Genomic DNA, 18557 nt, shown 5'->3' on the forward strand with positions numbered 1-18557 from the left:
TTTTTTTTTTTTTTAATGATTTTTTATTATATTATGTTAGTCACCATACAGTACATCCCCGGTTTCCGATGTAAGGCTCGATGATTCATTAGTTGTGTATAACACCCAGTGCACCATGCAATACGTGCCCTCCTTACTACCCATCACCGGTCTATCCCATTCCCCCACCCGGCTCCCCTCTGAAGTCCTCAGTTTGTTTCTCAGAGTCCATAGTCTCTCATGTTTCATTCCCCCTTCTGATTACCCCCCTTTCTTTATCCCTTTCTTCCCCTACCGATCATCCTAGTTCTTATGTTCCATAGATGAGAGAAATCATATGATAGTTGTCTTTCTCTGCTTGACTTATTTCACTTAGCATTATCTCCTCCAGTGCCGTCCATGTTGCAGCAAATGTTGATAATTCGTTCTTTCTGATAGCTGAGTAATATTCCATTGTATATATGGACCATAACTTCTTAATCCAGTCATCTGTTGAAGGGCATCTCGGCTCCTTCCACGATTTAGCTATTGTGGACATTGCTGCTATGAACATTGGGGTGCATATGGCCCTTCTCTTCACTACGTCTGTATCTTTGGGGTAAATACCCAGTAGTGCAATGGTTAAGCCCAATTCTTGATTTTGGCTCCAGTCATGATCTAGGGGTCATGAGATCGAGCCCCACATTGGGCTCTGTGCTCAGCAGGGAGTCTGCCTGAGGATTCTCTCTTCCTCTCCTTTTGCCCCTCCCCCTACACGTTCTGGCTAAAATAAATAAATAAATCTTAAAAAAACAAATAAAATAATACTTTGGTAACAGCAACAAAAGAACTTCGGTAAACCATTTGGGTCAAGTGGATGCTTATGACATGGATTAAAAAAAAAAAAAAAAAAAAAAGAAAGAAAGAAAAGGACAGAACTATATTGTTCTGTATTTCTGGAATTTAGGATGTTTGATAAAGAATGAAGATGGGAAGGGAAGAGAACTTTGAAGAACAGGGGTAACTAATATCCATTTGTAATTTGCATATCTAAAATATAATACTCTGTAGTGGGCAGAATAAGGGCCACCAAAGATGTCCACGTACCGGAAGCTGTGACTGTGTTCTCTCCCACATCAAAAGAAACATTATAGATGCGATTAAGAAATTTGAGGTAGGGAGATTATCCTGGATTTTCCAGGCAGGCTCAAGGTAATCACAAGGATCCTTATAAGTGAAAGAGGGGGTGGGCAGCCAGTCAGAGTGAAGAGAGTGACATGAAAAGCCACACTGTTGGCTTTGGAGATGAAGGAAAGGCCACATCTACAGAATGTAGGCGGCCTCTAGGAGCTGGAAAAGGCAAAGAAACGTCTTTTCCCAAGAGCTTGCAGAAGCATCACAGTTCTGCCAATATGTTGACATTAGCCCAGAGAGACTCATGACAGACTTGTGACTTCCAGAACTGTAAATTAATAACTGTGTGTGTGGTTGTGAGCCGCTGGGTTCACGGCAGTTCGTTACAGCATCAACTGAAAATGATACACTCTCTATTCATGTTCTCTAAACGCCCGAAGTCCTTAGTGAGACTCTGAGTGGAAATCATGGAAAGGAGCCAAGCACTACAGGTGGGTCAGTGGGGGCGGAACAGGGACGCACACAGGACAGTAGGACGATCCATCCACGGAACCAGTTCAGAGGAAGCAGAGACTAGACCTTACGGTTGATCCCAGGGTTGTACCACAGGCACCTCTACTCCCTCATAAAATTTGCAGAAATTGTAAAAGACAGCACTGAACGCCCTGCCGATTTTGGAATAAGGAGTTAAACCAATCCTACCCAAATCTTCAGTGTCTTGGATTAGGCTGAGAACGAAGCCACACCGTCCCCGTCAGGTTTTGATTTGACACGTGTAACTAGATATGAAAGGAACACCTTTTCTTATGAAACTTTATTCTTATGTTTTTGAATAGTAATATACTCACATGTTCGAAACCAAAACGAAATGAGAAGAGAAACACTCAAAAGACTCACCTTCGCCCTGTCCACCCCACCCCATTCTCCCTTGCTCTATTTGTAACCATGTGCATTAATTATTATTCCAGTGTTTCTTTATGCAAAACTGAATACATATTTTCATTCCCCCTTACACATAAGATAAAATACCATATACACAAAAAATACATCTTAGAAATCTCTCCATATCAGCACACAGAGTTCTTCCTCGTACCCTTTTCATGACTGCATGGTATTCCACTGTGTTATGAGGATCATAGTTCATTTAAATGGTTTCCTCCTGAGAGGCATGGGGGTTGTTTCGCAGCTTTTGCGACAATAAACAATATCACAGTGAATAACTGTGTACCTGTGTCATTCTGAACGTGTGCAGGTGAGCCCACAGGAAGTGGGATGGAAGGAGGTATGGGACAAAGGCAACGTAAGTATTGCCAGGTTCTCTTCCTTTCCATAGAGGTCGTACCATTCTGTACCCTCACTAACAGTGTTCGAGTGTCTTAAAAGAGAGTGTGTTGTTAAGCTTTTGGATTTCCTTCAGATTGATAGGTGACAAATGGTATCTTAACTAATTTGCATTTTTCTTAAAAGGGAGGTTGAACATTTTTTTTTTAACATTTAAGGGCCATTTACATTTCCTTTTCTGTGAGCTATACTTTCATATGCTTTGACCCCAAACTGTTCTTTTTGTTTTGACCAAAGTTCCAAAACCCTGAAACAAAAATAGGTTGCAAGTACTTCCATATTCTAAAAGGAGGTTTTTCCAATAGTCTTGTGACCCTTAGCCCAATATGTAGGATATAAAGTGATTTAAATGGAAAAGGTCAAAAGAAAGAAGTTCTTTGGAGAAAGCCGTTGGTGAGCTGAGCATTTTCTATCCCCCACCACAGGGGAGGGGGGTAAGGGGACCTTCCTCATGGCAAGCCTGGAAAGAGAAACTTCAAGGGAACCCCACACTCGAAAATCTGAGTTCTGTACCCTAAAGCTTTGGAAGACACACTGGCCTGGTAACTGATTCCAAGGGTGAGAAACTCAAGGGTCAGGAAGCTGAGGCTGTCAGGCCAGACAGCAGGACAAAAAAGTGGGAACCACACCGGGAGCAAGCTACACTTTCACTAACGGGTGGACAAAGGGTCAAATGAGTAAGAAAACTGGTCTGTGGCTGGAGCGAGCTACGAGAGCAGGCAGTCCTCCATTTGGCATGGCAAGGATCTGTGAGTTTCCACGAGTCCAGCAGATACCTGGGAAAGTAATTATGTTGGAGGAGCCACCCTAATGTGACTTTTCCCGAAAAAGGACAGACTTCCAGGGCAAGAGAACTCCAGTAATGCCAGCAGTGAGAGGGTGTGGGATGCACTTTCAGACGCAGGAACTGAGGTAGTGACTCAAGAGTCCAGGATAATAAAAGATAAAATACCTAGACATACGAAAAATAAGCATAAACTACCTTGTAAGTTGAAAACTAGAATACTCTAGAGAGGGACACACACAAAAAATTAAATGGAGATATATACCATGTTATGGGATGGGAGCACTCTTTATGTAACACATCCCTCCCCCCCCCCAAAAAATGTTAAGATTTGAGGGGAAAACTGACCAAATAATTCTTTAGTTTATCTACAATAAATATGTATTCATGAATAAATATATAATAAAAGTTGAGCAGAATCTGAGATTTAACAGAAAAAGTGGCAACTTACTTTTTACTTGGTATAAAAAACCCTATTTTAAAGTTATAGCAGGTGGTATTGGCACAGAAATAGATCAGTAGAATAAAGGGGAACGTTCAGAAATAGACTTTGGTATATGATTCAGTATATAATTCAAATCACTGAGGGGAAAAAAGTCAATGAATGTTAATAGGACAACTGGCTAAACCATTTAGCAACTTTTTTTTTTTTTAAGATTTTATTTATTTATTTGACAGAGACAGAGACAGCCAGTGAGAGAGGGAACACAAGCAGGGGGAGTGGGAGAGGAAGAAGCAGGCTCATAGCTGAGGAGCCCGATGTGGGGCTCGATCCCATAACGCCGGGATCACGCCCTGAGCCGAAGGCAGACGCCTAACCGCTGTGCCACCCAGGCGCCCCTAAACCATTTAGCAACTTAATAAAAAAAAAGACCCACCCCGTCCCCCAAACTTCATTCCTTATACTAAAATAAATTTCAGATGAATTAAAGATTTAAATGTTTTTTTTAAAACTGCTGAATTAGATTTATTCCCTTGAGATTGGAAGGTCCCTCTAAGCATGGCACCGAAGGCAAAATATATAAGGAAAAGATTGATAAATTTGACTATACAAATGTAAAGGTTTTGTGTGGCAACGTTTGACACAAACAAGGTCAAAAGGGAGATGATAAACCAGAAAGTTTGTTTACAAAATATATGACAGCTAGGGGGAAAAAATTACTATGCTACAAAGAGCTTTTCATATCAATAAAAGACAAGCCAAGGACTGAGAAAAAAAAAAAAAAAAAGCAATTCACCAAGACAGAACTACAAATGACCAATCCACAGGCAAAAATAGAGATATGCAAGTAAAACACTGAGTCATCATTTTTCACCCATCAGATTAATCAAGATGAAACACGTCCACAGTGCTCAGCGATGCTGAGGCTTTCTACTGGTGAGCATATCAACTGGTATAAACTTTCTTTTGAGATTCCTCTGACAATATGCAGTAAGCTCAAAATTTATATCGTTTTCTATATCACTCCTAGGAATTTAGCCTAAATGATAATTACATATAATTATATGAATTGTATAAGGATAGTAAACATCTGGAAACATTCTAAATGCACCATGCACGGAAGAGTATTGGTTAAGAAACCAGGGCACAAACTTTAACATGGTCACTACTGACATAGAAAAAACAAATAAATGAATGTGCCCAGGAAGGAAAGAAGCAGTGGTTTACAAAACAACACGTGTAGCTGGACCCCATTTTGCTAACCCCGAGTTGTGCCCAAAATCTATGGATACGGATACGCACGCATACACGCACATCGCCAAAATGATTCGTTCATCCTCTTTCTCCCAAACAATGAGTACACTGCTTTTTTAAATTGATTTGCTTCAATGTATCTCACCCGCCCACAAACGTGGGTGCAGAGAAAGCCACACCCTCTTTCCTCTCCCAAATCGTGCACTTCAGCTCAGCGACAATGGTTGTGGCAGGCAAAAGACCCCTAACACACTATTTGATTGACTACTGTTACTAAGACTCGTTTTCTCCTAGATGAATAGAATGGGAAAACAGAAGGCTCAGAAAATCTGAATGTGAGATTAGCAATAAAAAGGGAGCACTGAGAATTCTGTTTTACTTCCTTTAAAATCAATTTAAATATTAACTCGATTCCAAGCTAATGTGGAATTACCAGATAATCACTTCTCTCTGGTCTTGGTTAAGTGCCCAGCTGCAATTTCAGGTCTTGAGTCAGAGACAGACATTACCTATTTCCCCTAATTAAGCTCCCTCTGTTTGGTGGTTTGTGTTTCCTTCTAGAAGTGAGAGAGGGAGGGGGAGACACCTTATAGTGAAAAGACAGATATAAAAAGGCCTGTGCTACAGTAAAGGACAATGGTTAAAACACACACACACACACACACACACACACACACACACACACACACACACACGACCTGACTTTCCCCCAAACCCAAAGGGCTGTTCAAAGGTTAGCTCCAATTCCAGAAATGAGGACTAGCCTTGCAGTCAGAAGACTTGACCCCACAATTCAGGTCCCATACTTGTCTGAACCCATTTCTCCATCCTAAAGTGGGGAAAACGGTAACCCCTGACCTTCCCACCATACATAAGTGTCATGAGGAGGGAATGGAAGGATGTGTATAAACAAAAATTCCAGTGGAGATAACTCAAAACTACAGGCGTGCACACACACAAACCAGCCAGGGGACAATCTGCCCCATGGCTGGGCAACCCCCAATTTTGATTCCTCATCTAGAAGGGAGCTCACAACCAGTTTCAGTGCTCACCTCAACACACTGTCCCCCAGACAGTTAATAAGGGGAAGATCCTTCCTCCATCCCCAGCTTGGACCTAGCTTTATTTAGTGGCACTCAAACCCAACTCCAGTGCTACCCAACCAGTCCTTCCACAAACAGACCCTGCGTTCTCCCAGGAAGACCCACTATTGCTCTCCTGAGATGCCCTCCCCACCTTAACCACGAATCCCTTGGGAAAAAAAAAAAAGAGTCTTGTGGCAAAGCTACCAGGCAAATTTAGAGAACTTCTGGCTGCCCTTGTGTTTATGAGAAAACAGTTAGAACTGCAGAAAGATGGTACATCCTTTCGCTAATGCTCAGCACCTGCTTTTGTTAAATAAACCTCCGAGCAACCCTGGGCTACCATTTGGAACATTTAGAGGCAGTGAAAAAGTCCATGTTTTTAATATTTTAGTATTCTTTCATAAACTATTCTACACTTCCTCACTGTACCCCGAAGTACATTTTACCTAATATTTTACTTAATATTTAGTCAGTTATTTTAACCAGAAACTTCTGATACTAAGCAAGTGGGATTTCTTCCTTTCAACGACAATTTTGCTAAGCTCCCCTATGGACCCCCAAGAACTTCTTTGGCAGCTAATTCTAAAGCTAGAAATTAAGGGGCCTGCAGAAACATATGGTGTTTACAGAACTAATAATAATAATAATAATAATAATAATAATAATAATAGGATTCTCTTTTTGGATAGAGGAGGCTTTCAGCAAAGCCTTACTCATCAGAGATCTTACCCTACACTAGCCACGATACTTTGTAATGATTCCAAATTTCATTCAAAGGCTGTGAAAACAGTATGAGCTTGAATAGTTGCACATAAAAATTAAAAATAGAAAGCTATTTGTAATAGTCTTTTGAGAGCTCTACTCTGTAAGTCACCTAAGATGAGAGCAGGAAAGGTTCTAAATGGTGATCCTAGGTTATAATTTGAAGTAGTACCTTAGAGGACAAAGGACAATTATTCCGAATACTGCCTAATGCTGACGGGACTGGGGCTGACGGCTGTCCCTGAACACCCAAGTGTCAGGATATTACTTCCCTCTCTCTGACTCTTCCCAGTTGAGGGGATATACTTGGAGCCAGGTGTCCCAGGACAGGGTAGCCGCACGGACAGTTTCCACCTGTTTCTATTGTTCCTCTCGTTTCTTCCTCTGCCCACCAGCCCAGATCACTCAGATCTGACTCCCACCAATGCCCAGTGAGCTAGCGGAGAGAGAACACACCAGCTCACTGCATCAGGAACATTGTCCCTCTTCCTCAAGACTGCAATCCTGCACGATTCCAGGGTCACGTTCATATCCACTGCACCCTGAGGTTGTATACTAGAACTGTCCCCCGCTTTCCTCCCGCATGCTTTTTATTCTCCAGGCCTCGAAAAAGAGGGAGAAGAGAGAGAATTCCATTGTTACTTAGGAAAGCCACATACCTCTGCTCCATTCGTTTCTTACTGAGCCTTGGAATTACGTCATTGGTTAGGGAGGAAAGAAAAGAACACTGATTCAGGCTTTAAAAGTCCAATCTAATACACTCCATCTGTAAATTCAGCAAGTTGACACTGGGCCCAGGACGGCTTACATCTAATATGTCATGGGTCATGAAAAAGTAACAGTCATAGTTACTGAGGTTGTAGGTAAAGGGGGAGATCATATCACTCACATTCTTCCCCCTTCCCTGTAAACACATGGACGCTGGCCAGTGTTTCAGTCCATTGTCACTACATGAGCACCAGATCTAAAGGAAGACACAGGGCATTTTTAAGAGAGAGTAATAAAAAAAAGTTAGCCAAGACTGCTATAGACTTTGGTGTGGAAGAGAAGCACTGCCTAAATTAACAGAATGTTTTTATTGGAATGAAAACTTACGGCTTTTGAATACCTGTAAGACCCATGGATCTGTATCAAAGCAATGCTGCCTAACAAACATCGCAGGGAACTTACTGGAGTGGCCAGGTTAGTATACTTTCTACTAGTATGTCAATTAATTGTAGGAAAGGGGTTGCTTCTCAAGTGTTTGACAAGTTGCCTCTATCAATGATCTCTAGCCTTTTCAATGACCTCCTTCATAAAGGCAAATTCCAGCCCAAACTTAAGTCCATCTCATTGCTCATTGTAAAAAGATGGATTCCAAATTAATTCAGAGAGGCTGTAAAGGAAGGTGCAGAGACTCTTGCATTCAATGTCTGGAAGAGCTGACTCTCGGGAATCACTCAGAGGAAGACAAAGGTCCAGCCCACATGATCTGTAGCTTGCGACCAATATTGCATTGTCTTTCCAGGGTCTCCAGTTCACAGACACAGAACTGGTCGTGCAGCAAGCAGAGAAGACGTCAGCAATTCCTGAGTTTCCTCCTCTTGGGGGGTTCCACAGAGGTATCCACCATCTTGAATCCAGAAATGGGGCCAGGCTGGGAATGGAAAAAGTTGCAGACCCACACACGCCTGGATGGAAGCCACGCGGGGCCTCTGTGTAGGCAGGCGCCTGAGAAGCGGTCATTACACCTGCCCCAGCAGCACTGCATTCTCCACACGTAGCGCCCATCTGCAATCTAGACGTGGAGGAGGAAAAGAGTCCATTGACACACTTTGGTTTTCCCTTGGTGCATCTGTATGTGCAGCTCACGTGCCCTCGTGGGAAGCAGGATGGAAGATGAGCCACCGCTCTCTGAGTAGCCAGGGCAGCCATCACTGACTCTGCTCCTTTTCTGCACCAGAAGGGCATCCCCCTCCCCGCCCTGAGGTGCAGAGCTACTCATGCCTGTCACCTGCTGAGTGCTGAGCCCAGGACAACCTCTACTCACAGCCCCTTTGACCCTCCTCAATCCCAGCTGTTCTTCATGACTCCAACCCCATCCTTCCTCCATTCCACTCATTTCTCAAAAATGACAGTCTCACATACCACACGGCTGAGAAGGAGAGGAATGCGAGAACAATCACAACAGCCATGGAGCCCAGCCCGACGCCCACCATCTGCTGCAGCACGAATGACGAATCTGCAGGACAAAACCACACACTGAGCCCACAGCACGCAATCACGGCCCTCCTGGGAGCCACACGTGCACCTGTGCCCACTCTGTGTTAACCCAGAGCTTGGCCCCATTTAACAAACCATCCCAAGAATGCCCAGAGTGCCTCTGCGTCCCCTGAGTTGGCCCTGATGGTGTAGGGCCTCAGGAAAACACAGTCCCAGGGTATTTCTGAAAAGGAAATGGAAAACCAGGCCACATTCAAGTTACAAGGGATAAAGAAGCTCATCTTGTGCACACGAACACAGCGGACTGTGTTGCTTGTATTGTCCTCTCTCGGTCAACGGCACCTGAAAGTTTTTATGGGCAGTTTTCCTTTGCATTGAGGAAGAAGTCATTCTGACATCATATGGACTTTTGGTCCAAAAATGATAGGTAGCGCCAGTGGGCAAATATAGCAAATGAATCCTCTCTGATGGATGGAATCGTCTGTCATTTTCCCGACACACCAACACGGTTAGTACCTCCCCCGCTCTGCTCAGCAGGTTGCCATAAGGATAAAGTAAGAAAATTAATGTAGGGTGCCTGGGTGGCTCAGTCGGTTAAGTGTCCGCCTTCGGCTCTGGTCATGATCCGGGGTCCTAGGATCAAGCCCCGCATCGGGCTCCCCACTCAGTGGGGAGTCTGCTTCTCCCTTTGCCCCTCCCCTGGCTTGTGTTTTCTCTCTCTCAAATAAATAAATAAAATCTTTTTTAAAAAAACAAAATCGAGGTAAAAGCTCTCTGAAAGACATACATATGTTCTATTTGGGGCTTATCATATGTCGACTGCAGGGAGCTCCTTTGCTATACACTGAAAAACACCCACACTTGAGTTGCACGTTTGGGCCAAGTGACCGAATCAGAGCATCATGTTCTACACCAAAGGCCTCGCTTTAATTTGCAAACAACTAATTTAGCACTTATGATATGTCAAACACTGTTCTAATGACTTCTCCTAACTACCTAGTGAGTACTATAGTCATAGTACTGGGTATTACAATAATAGTGCCTGGCGTAATAACAACACACTGTGTACTATTATTATTCCCATTTTACAGATGAGGGACCAAGGCATGCAGTGGTTCAGCAACTTGTCCAAGATCACACAGTTAATATACAAGAGTAGGGGTCCAAACCCGAGCTGCCTGACCCCAGCATCTTTGCTTTTAACCACAACACCATGCTCTCCCAGTGCAGATCTGAATCCAGTTCTGCCTACGGCAGAGCAGGTCACACTCCCCCTCAGAAGTTACGGGTGCAGGCCCTGCCCTTCCCTGAACAGGCTGATGATGATGGGGCCTCGGACTGTAGCAGTTCAAGTTCCTCTTTAAAAGAACAAAAGTCTGCACGCAATGGTCCCACCAGACATTGAAAAGATCTTGGGGGCTGACATTGCATATACAGAATTAAAAAAGAAAAACAGTGCCCGCCATGGAAGAAGTGTAAGAAAGTGCAACTAAGTCCAAATTTTGCCAGATGACTTGTTGTGGTTGTTATTGTCGGAATACCAAATTATGTCACTTTTCGGTACCCTCCTTTTACTGATGCCCCGGGCATATGCTTAGTCTGTCCTCTGGGCCATCCAGTACTGCCTGGAAAGAGCTGAAAACAGCAAAAGCAAAGATCTGCTAAGTAAGGAGGAGGGGCTTGAGAGGAAAAATCATAGCCTCTGGACTTGAAAGAGACCCTCAAAACAGAGAAGACTCGCTTCCCTGGAGAATGACGCTCATCCAAGAAGAGTTCCCTCTCCTTAAATCTCTCATCACTGAATCTGCGCTACCCAAGACAGTAGCCACTGGCCACAATGGGGCTGTTTAAATCTAAATTAGTTCCAACGAAATTAAAAATTCAGTTTCTTAATCATATCATCTCCAGTGCTCAATTTCAAGCACACATTTCAAGTGCCCAGTAGCCTCATGCGGCTAGTTGCTACCATATTAGACAGCAGTGCTTTAAAATCTTTCAGTCTTTGCAGAGAGTTGTATTGATGGGTACTGCTTGATCTCCACAACCAGGTTAAGAGCAGTTTGGTTCTATTCTCTAACAGGGTAGGTGGCACTAGCAAAAGCAGCCATGGAATATGCTTCTTGCTAAAAAGCTCTGCAAAACCCATTACCTCAGAAAGTGTTGTCAAGAGACCTTCTAGAAAAACATGGCTTATATTGTTTGGTTACCTTTAGTATTCAGAAGAAAACGGCTCTGACATTTTAAGAAGCCATACTACAGAATGGAAGGAGGAGCTGTGGTTAAACTACAAATGAGTAGAGAAAAAAATCAGGGGAGTGACTTGAATGACTACCTATTAAAACAGTGCGGTGTCAGCACAGGGATGAATACACTGGAACAAAATGGCGTAGAAACAAACCCATGTATATCAAAAACTTTCTAAGTCAGGTTGTCCAAGTCTGTATTTGAACACCCTGTGGACTCTGGACAAGTTATTCAGCCATTCTGTGCCTCGATTTCCCCACTGAGTGATGATCTAGTAACATGGGAATGATAATAACAGTACCCACCTTATAGGGTTATTGTGAGAAATAAATGAGATAAGTCATGTTTGGACTGTGCCCGGGACCCAGGAGGCAATGGGCAAATGTTAGCTATGGTTCATTACTGTTGTTTTGTTACTGTTTCAAGTCATTAGGGGAAATTATATATTATTCGTAATTCGTGTTGAGAAAATTGGCTGACCGTTCAGAATAAAGTCATTTTGATCATTAGAGCCTACACTATACATGCCAAAATAAAATCCAGACAGATTAAAGACTTAAATGGAAACCTAAAAGAGTTAGAACAAAGGGTAAATGAATACTTATCTACAATATTTATCTCAAGCAGGTACAAACTGTCTAAGTGTATTTACTCATGCAGAACCCATAATGCTCACTGCTGGGATCTGCTGCTGTTTCTACCAGGGCCACCTCCTAAAAGATCTTGCCTGGCCTTGACCTCAAGTTATCATCAACTACGCTTTACAAACTCTATCTTCCTCATATAAAGCTCCACGTTCTTTGTTCATCTCTGGTCTACTTAAGTTTGCTCTTCAAGATTTCTTCAAGATCACCTGCGTGGTTCAACATCTCACTTGCAAATTGTATGAACCTGCTAGAATGTGCTTCATCCGGGTCAGAAGGCTTTACTTTATGTGAAGCGGTTAGCTCTTCTCTTGCTTTTAAAATGTCCCCTCACAAACCAACAGTACAGAAGCAAAGTAGGAGCTGCTGGACCTTTCTCTTGACCACCCACCAGCAAGACATCATTCACGCTAAGCAATGGGCCCACCCAACTATTCCTTACTCTAGATGTAAATATTGGAAGATCACCATTTTTTTTTTTGGAAGATCATCTTTTTTTTAAAATTCTGCATAACATGACTTGAGTTTTGGCTTCAGGCATGATTCTTGCTGGTATAGGTCTCTTGATCTACTCTGTGTGTGTACTCTGTGAAAATCTGAGTCCGTCCAACCCAGAGCCCTCACAGTGCAGCCACACAAGATTTCTCTAGGGACTTTCCCAGTTAATTCCTCACTGAGAAAATTTACGGCTGGCCAATTCGAATTACATTTTTTAGAGCTTTGCCGTCTTCTGGTTACCCTCCCTTTCATGGTTTCATGCTATAAAATCATGCTTATTTTTAATCTGAATCATGTGTAGAATATTCTTTTGGAAACTCGAGTGAATCATGTGTTATATCACAGATTCGCAGTGACTCATTCTTGGAGAGAGTAAATCCATTAGGTTAAACGCTGCCGTTCTTTTCAGGGTGGCTCCCAGAGGAGGTATAGCGTTCATGAGGTGTGACAGGGCCTCTCTGGGCTTATCTTTTAACTCTCCCACTAATGCAAATATCACAGGTGCTAAAGAGCAAGTTAGAAAGACTCCATGCCTAATCTCAAGCTTCTGGACGGCTTGAGAACTTCCTGTGGCTGTGGACATTTTTTCATGGATTTATACGAGCAGGGTCACTTCCTGAAAGCGATAATCCTGTTCTCCAAAAGGCACAAATAATTTGCACCGTGACATCCAGTTAGTGTGTTAAATTCCTCTCTGCTATCCTAAGGTCTCCTCACTTGAGTTCCAGGCAGAGTGGGAGATGACAAAGGAGATCAAAGTAGGAGATTAATGTAGAAATACATAACACCTGATGCAGCAGCAACATTTTTGAATTCATTTTCTATTGCAGTTTAACAAATCACCATAAACTTAGCAGCTAGCCCCCTACTCATAAGCTCAAAGTTCTGTGGGCCAGGAGTTCAGGCACATTGTGACTGGCTCCTCTGCTCAGCGTCTTCCAAGGTTGAAATCAATGTGTCCAGTGGGCTGCATTTCCCTCTGGAGCCTCTGGGGAAGAATTTGTTTCCAAATTCTATGCAGTTGTAGGACTGAGGTCCCCATATTCTTACTGGCTGTCAGCCATCGGCCACTCAGCTCCTACTGGCCACCCACATTCCTGCCATGTGGTTCCCTCCACCTTCAAAGACAGCAGGAAAGACCCTTATTTATGTCAGATCCATCTTGCCCTTTGAATCTCCAATCTCCCATTTCTGACCTCTAGGTCCAAATTTAAAGGGCTCATGTAAAGGTCAGGTGCATCTGGATAATCTTCCTACTTGGGACCTTAATTACATCTTCGAATTCTTTCCCAGCAACACTTAGAATAGCCTTTGAATGAGTAACTGAGAGAAGGTGCACGTATACCAGCGGCCAGGAATTTGTGAGGCCATATCCTAATTCTCCCAACCACAATATGAAGGTTTGAAGTATGCGTGTGTGTGTTTGTATATGTGTGTATACATACAGGTGCACAGCATACGCAAACACGTACACGCTAGGCTTGTATCTTGACATACATCTTCTCTGGCTCACTTAAGTATTGCACTGACTGTGCTTCATTTTTCATCCGACTCTACTGCTGGTTGACCAGTAATCCTCCAAACCAATTCACTAAATTCTGATCTGGCACCTGTGTGTGCCAGGTACTAGTCCCGTTCTTCAAATGCTCTCCCTCAGGGGTATGAAATCCAGTAAGAGAAGACAAGGGCACCAGCTGTCCTAGAGCATGGCAGAATGGCTAAAGAGAGGGAGGGAGAAAGAGAGATCCTGCCCCACTGAGGAAATAAAAAATGCTTCAGGGAGGACACGGCATTTGATTTTAACCTTGACGAACAGGTGGGATTGTAATAAGCTAATAAACAGAGATTACAGGAAGGTTATAGGGCAATCCAGGTAGAAATAAATAGGTAATTGTATAAACAAAGACATTAAGGAAAGTAAGCAAGGACCATAACCAGAGAAGAGCTGACACATCACTTTGAACGGAGAAGACGAGAGGCAACTAGAAGGGTATGCTGATGTCAAACTGAAGCCTTAGAAACCAGTCTCAAACATAATGGAGAACTCTGGAAGAACCATCAGGGGAAATAATCAAATCAGCACTGCAGTTTAGAAATATGAGTCAGATGTGTAGGCTGGAGTGAGGAAGGAGCCCCTGGTGGGAGAGGAGAAAGGAGGCGCTGCCAGTTGTCTATGCTACAGGCATAAAGGCCTATGCTCAGGGGGTGAACCCAGATATGAGATGGGCACACCCTAGGTGTAAAATGTGGGCTGAAAGGGAAACGGGAGTAGTCACTAATGACTCAGGGGTTTCACCCCATGACTGAAGAGTGTACCATGAATACGGTTTGTGATCCTCTTACACATATCAAATGACCTTTCCTTGTGACTCAAGAAATCAAAGAGTCAGTACTTTGTGGCTGGAAGGGATCTGAGAGATCTCTGTAAGAGGCAGTTGAGAACCAGCCAAGTTAAATATAATTGCAAAGACACTCGGCTGATGAGTAGCAAGGCTCAAGCAAGGAAGCCCAGGCCTCTGCATTTCCCCTCAAACCAACGGCTGGTTCCCTGGCAGTCATCACAAAACTCTTTTAGAGGCAATCTGCATAAAGTAAATAGCAGAATTCGTCACAGGGCAAAGGTGAGAATGGGGCAGTGGCTTGGCACAGATGAACTGGAACAAGTTCAGGACTAATCTGGATCCTAGTTCTCTCCAAATTACTTTCTGAGATGGCAGGCTCCAACATTTTTGCAAAAGGGGACAGCCAGAGGTAAGGGCACAACATGTAGCTATTTATGTCAGAAGTGCCTTCAGCGTGTCAAAAAACAGTGGACTTCTCTACGACCTCCAGAGCCTTCCAATAGTTGGAATTCAAAGGTTTGAGCTCTCTTTCAACACTGGTTCTTAGGCTGAGAGGGTAAAGAAGGCACTACCAAAAGCCACTTGGATATTTCCAAAGCAAAATCCTTCCTGTTAACTTCATCACGGTAGCCAGATCTTTGGCCGTTTCTTCCACCCAGTTCGAGTGTTTGCTAATCATACCAAACAGCTGCTGAAGGCAGTGGATTCTGGAAGCTATTTCTGTGCCTGTCCAAGAGGCTTGCACATCTCCATTCTTCTGATAAAAGCACCTCTTTTCTTTGTGGGAACTGCATTCCCACCCTTAGAGCCTCAGGGAGTGCATTGGCTGAAAAATTTCCAAATGTTGGAACATGTGGTTGTTTCTTGTGGCCTTCACTTAAATTCCAAGACAGGAAGCTTAGCCTAACCACACACATCAGTGTAATAGCCCACAGCTCTGTGAAGGGAGAGCCTCACTAGCTATGCTAAGTAAAATAAGTCAGACAGAGAGAGACAAATACTATATGATCATAGTTATATGTGGAATCTAAAAAGGTTGAACTCTATATAGAAATAAAAAGTAGAGCGGTAGTTGCCAGGGTCTGGGGGGTGGAGAGAAATAGGGAGATGTTGGCCAAGATGTTGGTCAACTTCCAGTTATAAAATGAATAAGTACTGGGTATCTAATGTGCAACATGGTAACTATAATTAACAATACTGTATTATATGACTGAAAGTTGCTAGGAGAGTAGATCTTAAATGTTCACACATGTACAAATATATACACAGTAATTATGTGAGGTGATGGAGGTGTTAACTAACCTTATTTTGGTCATCATTTTGCAGTACAAATCAAATCATCATGCTGTACACATTAAACTCAATGTTATGTAAGTTCTATCTCAAGAAAGTGGAGGGGTGGGGTGGGGGAGACCCTTGCCGCCTGGCAACCACAATCCAAGATGGCGTATGGTCAGGTAATATGCCTTGCCCAGTAGAAAAACCATGTCTTCTGCTCTTATTGAAGTTGGTGTGAGAAGAGATAAAAAAGATGGGAAATAAGATTAGAAGATAAGCAGACAAATGAAGGAAGCCTAATTCTCCAGGTCCCTCCCAATCATTTCCTGCTAAGCACCTTCTACTGACAAGGTAACAGATCCCCCATTGTAAAGTGCCCTTTGTTGGAATCCTTCTGGAAGCAGGGTTATGTGGGCACTTCCTTACTACCCCAGCCTATTGTTTCATGCTGCTCTAAGGTAAGGGGCAGGATGTAAGGGGTTAAACTGATACTCCAAGCTAAGAGCAAAATTCCTCAGGCTGTTGCTAGGACTCATAAACCACAAAGAAAAGGTCCAGATTCAAAGGTCATAAACTTGACAAGATTTCTGGTATTAGCTACAAACTCATGGAATTCCTGGGAATCAAATCTACTGGCTGGTTGCCTGTTGGTTTAAAGAAATGTACTGCCAGGGAAATCCCACGTCTGGCAACCACAGAGCTGCGATTGCTCAATCCCCGAGGCAGTTCTCCCACCTGGCCAATTGCCTGCACAAGGAAGAAGTTTGAGGCTGTAGAGCACCCCGCGGAGCTCCTCCCTGCTGCATCTGATGCACAGACAGCTTCAGAGCAGAGGGATAGGGTGCTTTCCCAGGAAAAGACTGAGGCGGCCCAACTAAGTGACCAAGTGACTCACTCTGCTGCCAGGCCAGGGGATGCTTGCTTTTCCCAGCCAGCAGGATGTGGTCATTGTTCTGGGCCCTCTGTCCACTGCATCACACTTTATCTTTTCTTCCTTTCTAAATGAAAGTGCTTGTGGTGCTTAGCCAGTCTCCCCTTTCATGTTACAGACTGTGGCTTGAGAATGCTTACATTTGGCATCTAGTCACCGATTACTAACGGATCATGAGGAGTCCATCTGCATTGGATCAAGAGGCATGGACCATTGCCAGGAATCCTGGTCTTGGAGCTGGGTGCAGTAACAGACCCACCTTTAAGTTGTCTTCCAATCGAGCTCCACTTTTGGTGGTACGGAGGATAATTCTTCCATAACGGAGGGTGTTTTTCCTAAAAGTATATGTGGGGCACCTGGGTGGTACAGTCAGTTGGGCGCCCGACTCTTGGTTTCGTCTGGGGTCATGATCTCAGGATCATGGGATGGAGCCCCGTGTCAGGCTCCCAGCTCAGCATGGAGTCTGCTTAGGACTCTCTCTCCCTCTCCCTCTGCCCCTCCCCACCCTGCACTCTCTCTAAAATAAATAATCTTTTTTTAAAAAAGTATACGTGTGTGTGCACATGCTAAGCAGCTAAGTGGCTGAAAGTAGTGGGCTCTTGTGGCTCTTTGTACTGGTCCGCCAGCATGTTTTTCTGTGCCTCTTTTCCTGATGGGGATCATGTCCACCTCTGAATGCAACCCTGGTATGGCTGTCCATCACACTGATCTGCCCCCAAACAGCCATATGAGTAAGCCCAAAATCCAAGGTAGGCTGTTCATTGCACACAGTACCTTTGGAGGGGTACTAGTCATCCCACGGATGGAAAGATTCTTTCCCTGAATTGAAAAACCTCTGTTCCCACTGAAGTTGCTAAACCGGGCAGCTGGTGCCCATCCCTCTCCATCATGTGGCTCTACTGTAGAAGAAAATGAAGCCAACTCAGAAACAAGAGAGCAGAGACAAAGACAGAGTGTCCCACTCATGGCATCGAGACCCAAGTGTCAGTTCCTGGAATCCTGGTGATGCCCCTTGGGGCTAGGTCCATAAGCTCTCCACCCACCATCCTTTTCAGCCATGGCTTTTCACTTAAGCTAGTATGAGATGGGTTTGGGTTTCTGTCCCCTGTGACAACTTAAAAAGAAATCTCATTCACATAAACTTGATGCTGCAGCCTGGACAGGAGGAAGAAGGACAGGATGCTTAGGCAGAAAATGGTTTTACCTTTCACATGAGCCCAAACTGCACAGGAACATCTTCTCACCTATAAAGAGAAACCAGCAACACATTGAATGAGGCAGCACAGACCCTCAGTTTAAATAATACATTTTAGCCTGGAAAGTTTAGTGGGCTTTTTTTCCCTCTTAATTTGGATTAAAATATCCTCATCTAGTTCTAACATCTTATAATTGAGCCATGTGGTCACTAAGTATTCGAGAGACTGGCATGGGTAGCAGGGACGGAAGTGACCCTAGGGACCAATTCAGTAGCTTCTCAATAGATCTCAGAATGCACACACTATGGGTAAACAATCGAAATGGCAATGAGTTTCACTCCCCTTGCCAGTTCTGTGCTACTGGCATTGACTGCCTACAAACGATGTTGAAAAAGATTCTAAGGTCCCATCCACGTGACAGGGATGTGACAGTGACAGTGATGCATGTGCTAGGCAAGGCTA

At 43.7% G+C, this 18557-nt stretch overlaps 1 protein-coding gene across 12 annotated transcripts in view; it reads right to left on the bottom strand.

Moving 5' to 3' along the window:
* SUSD1 (sushi domain containing 1) overlaps window positions 1–18557 on the bottom strand; it is a 218253-nt gene that overhangs the window by 91621 nt on the left and 108075 nt on the right. For 9 of the 12 annotated variants that reach the window (XR_005835227.1, XR_005835228.1, XR_005835229.1 and 6 more), the window contains exon 15: window positions 18104–18143. Coding sequence is in view for 9 of the 12 variants with exons in the window: in XM_040631715.1 (XP_040487649.1) it covers window positions 18104–18143 (40 nt within the window). In the remaining 3 variants the exon portion in view is untranslated. Of the gene's footprint in view, window positions 1–7491; window positions 8538–8887; window positions 8982–18103; window positions 18144–18557 lie in introns of those variants that run through there. The other 3 variants (XM_040631708.1, XM_040631713.1, XM_040631716.1) reach the window with 2 other exon arrangements.

Source organism: Ursus maritimus, unplaced genomic scaffold (assembly GCF_017311325.1).
Source record: "Ursus maritimus isolate PB19 unplaced genomic scaffold, ASM1731132v1 scaffold_17, whole genome shotgun sequence".
Lineage (NCBI taxonomy): Eukaryota > Metazoa > Chordata > Mammalia > Carnivora > Ursidae > Ursus > Ursus maritimus.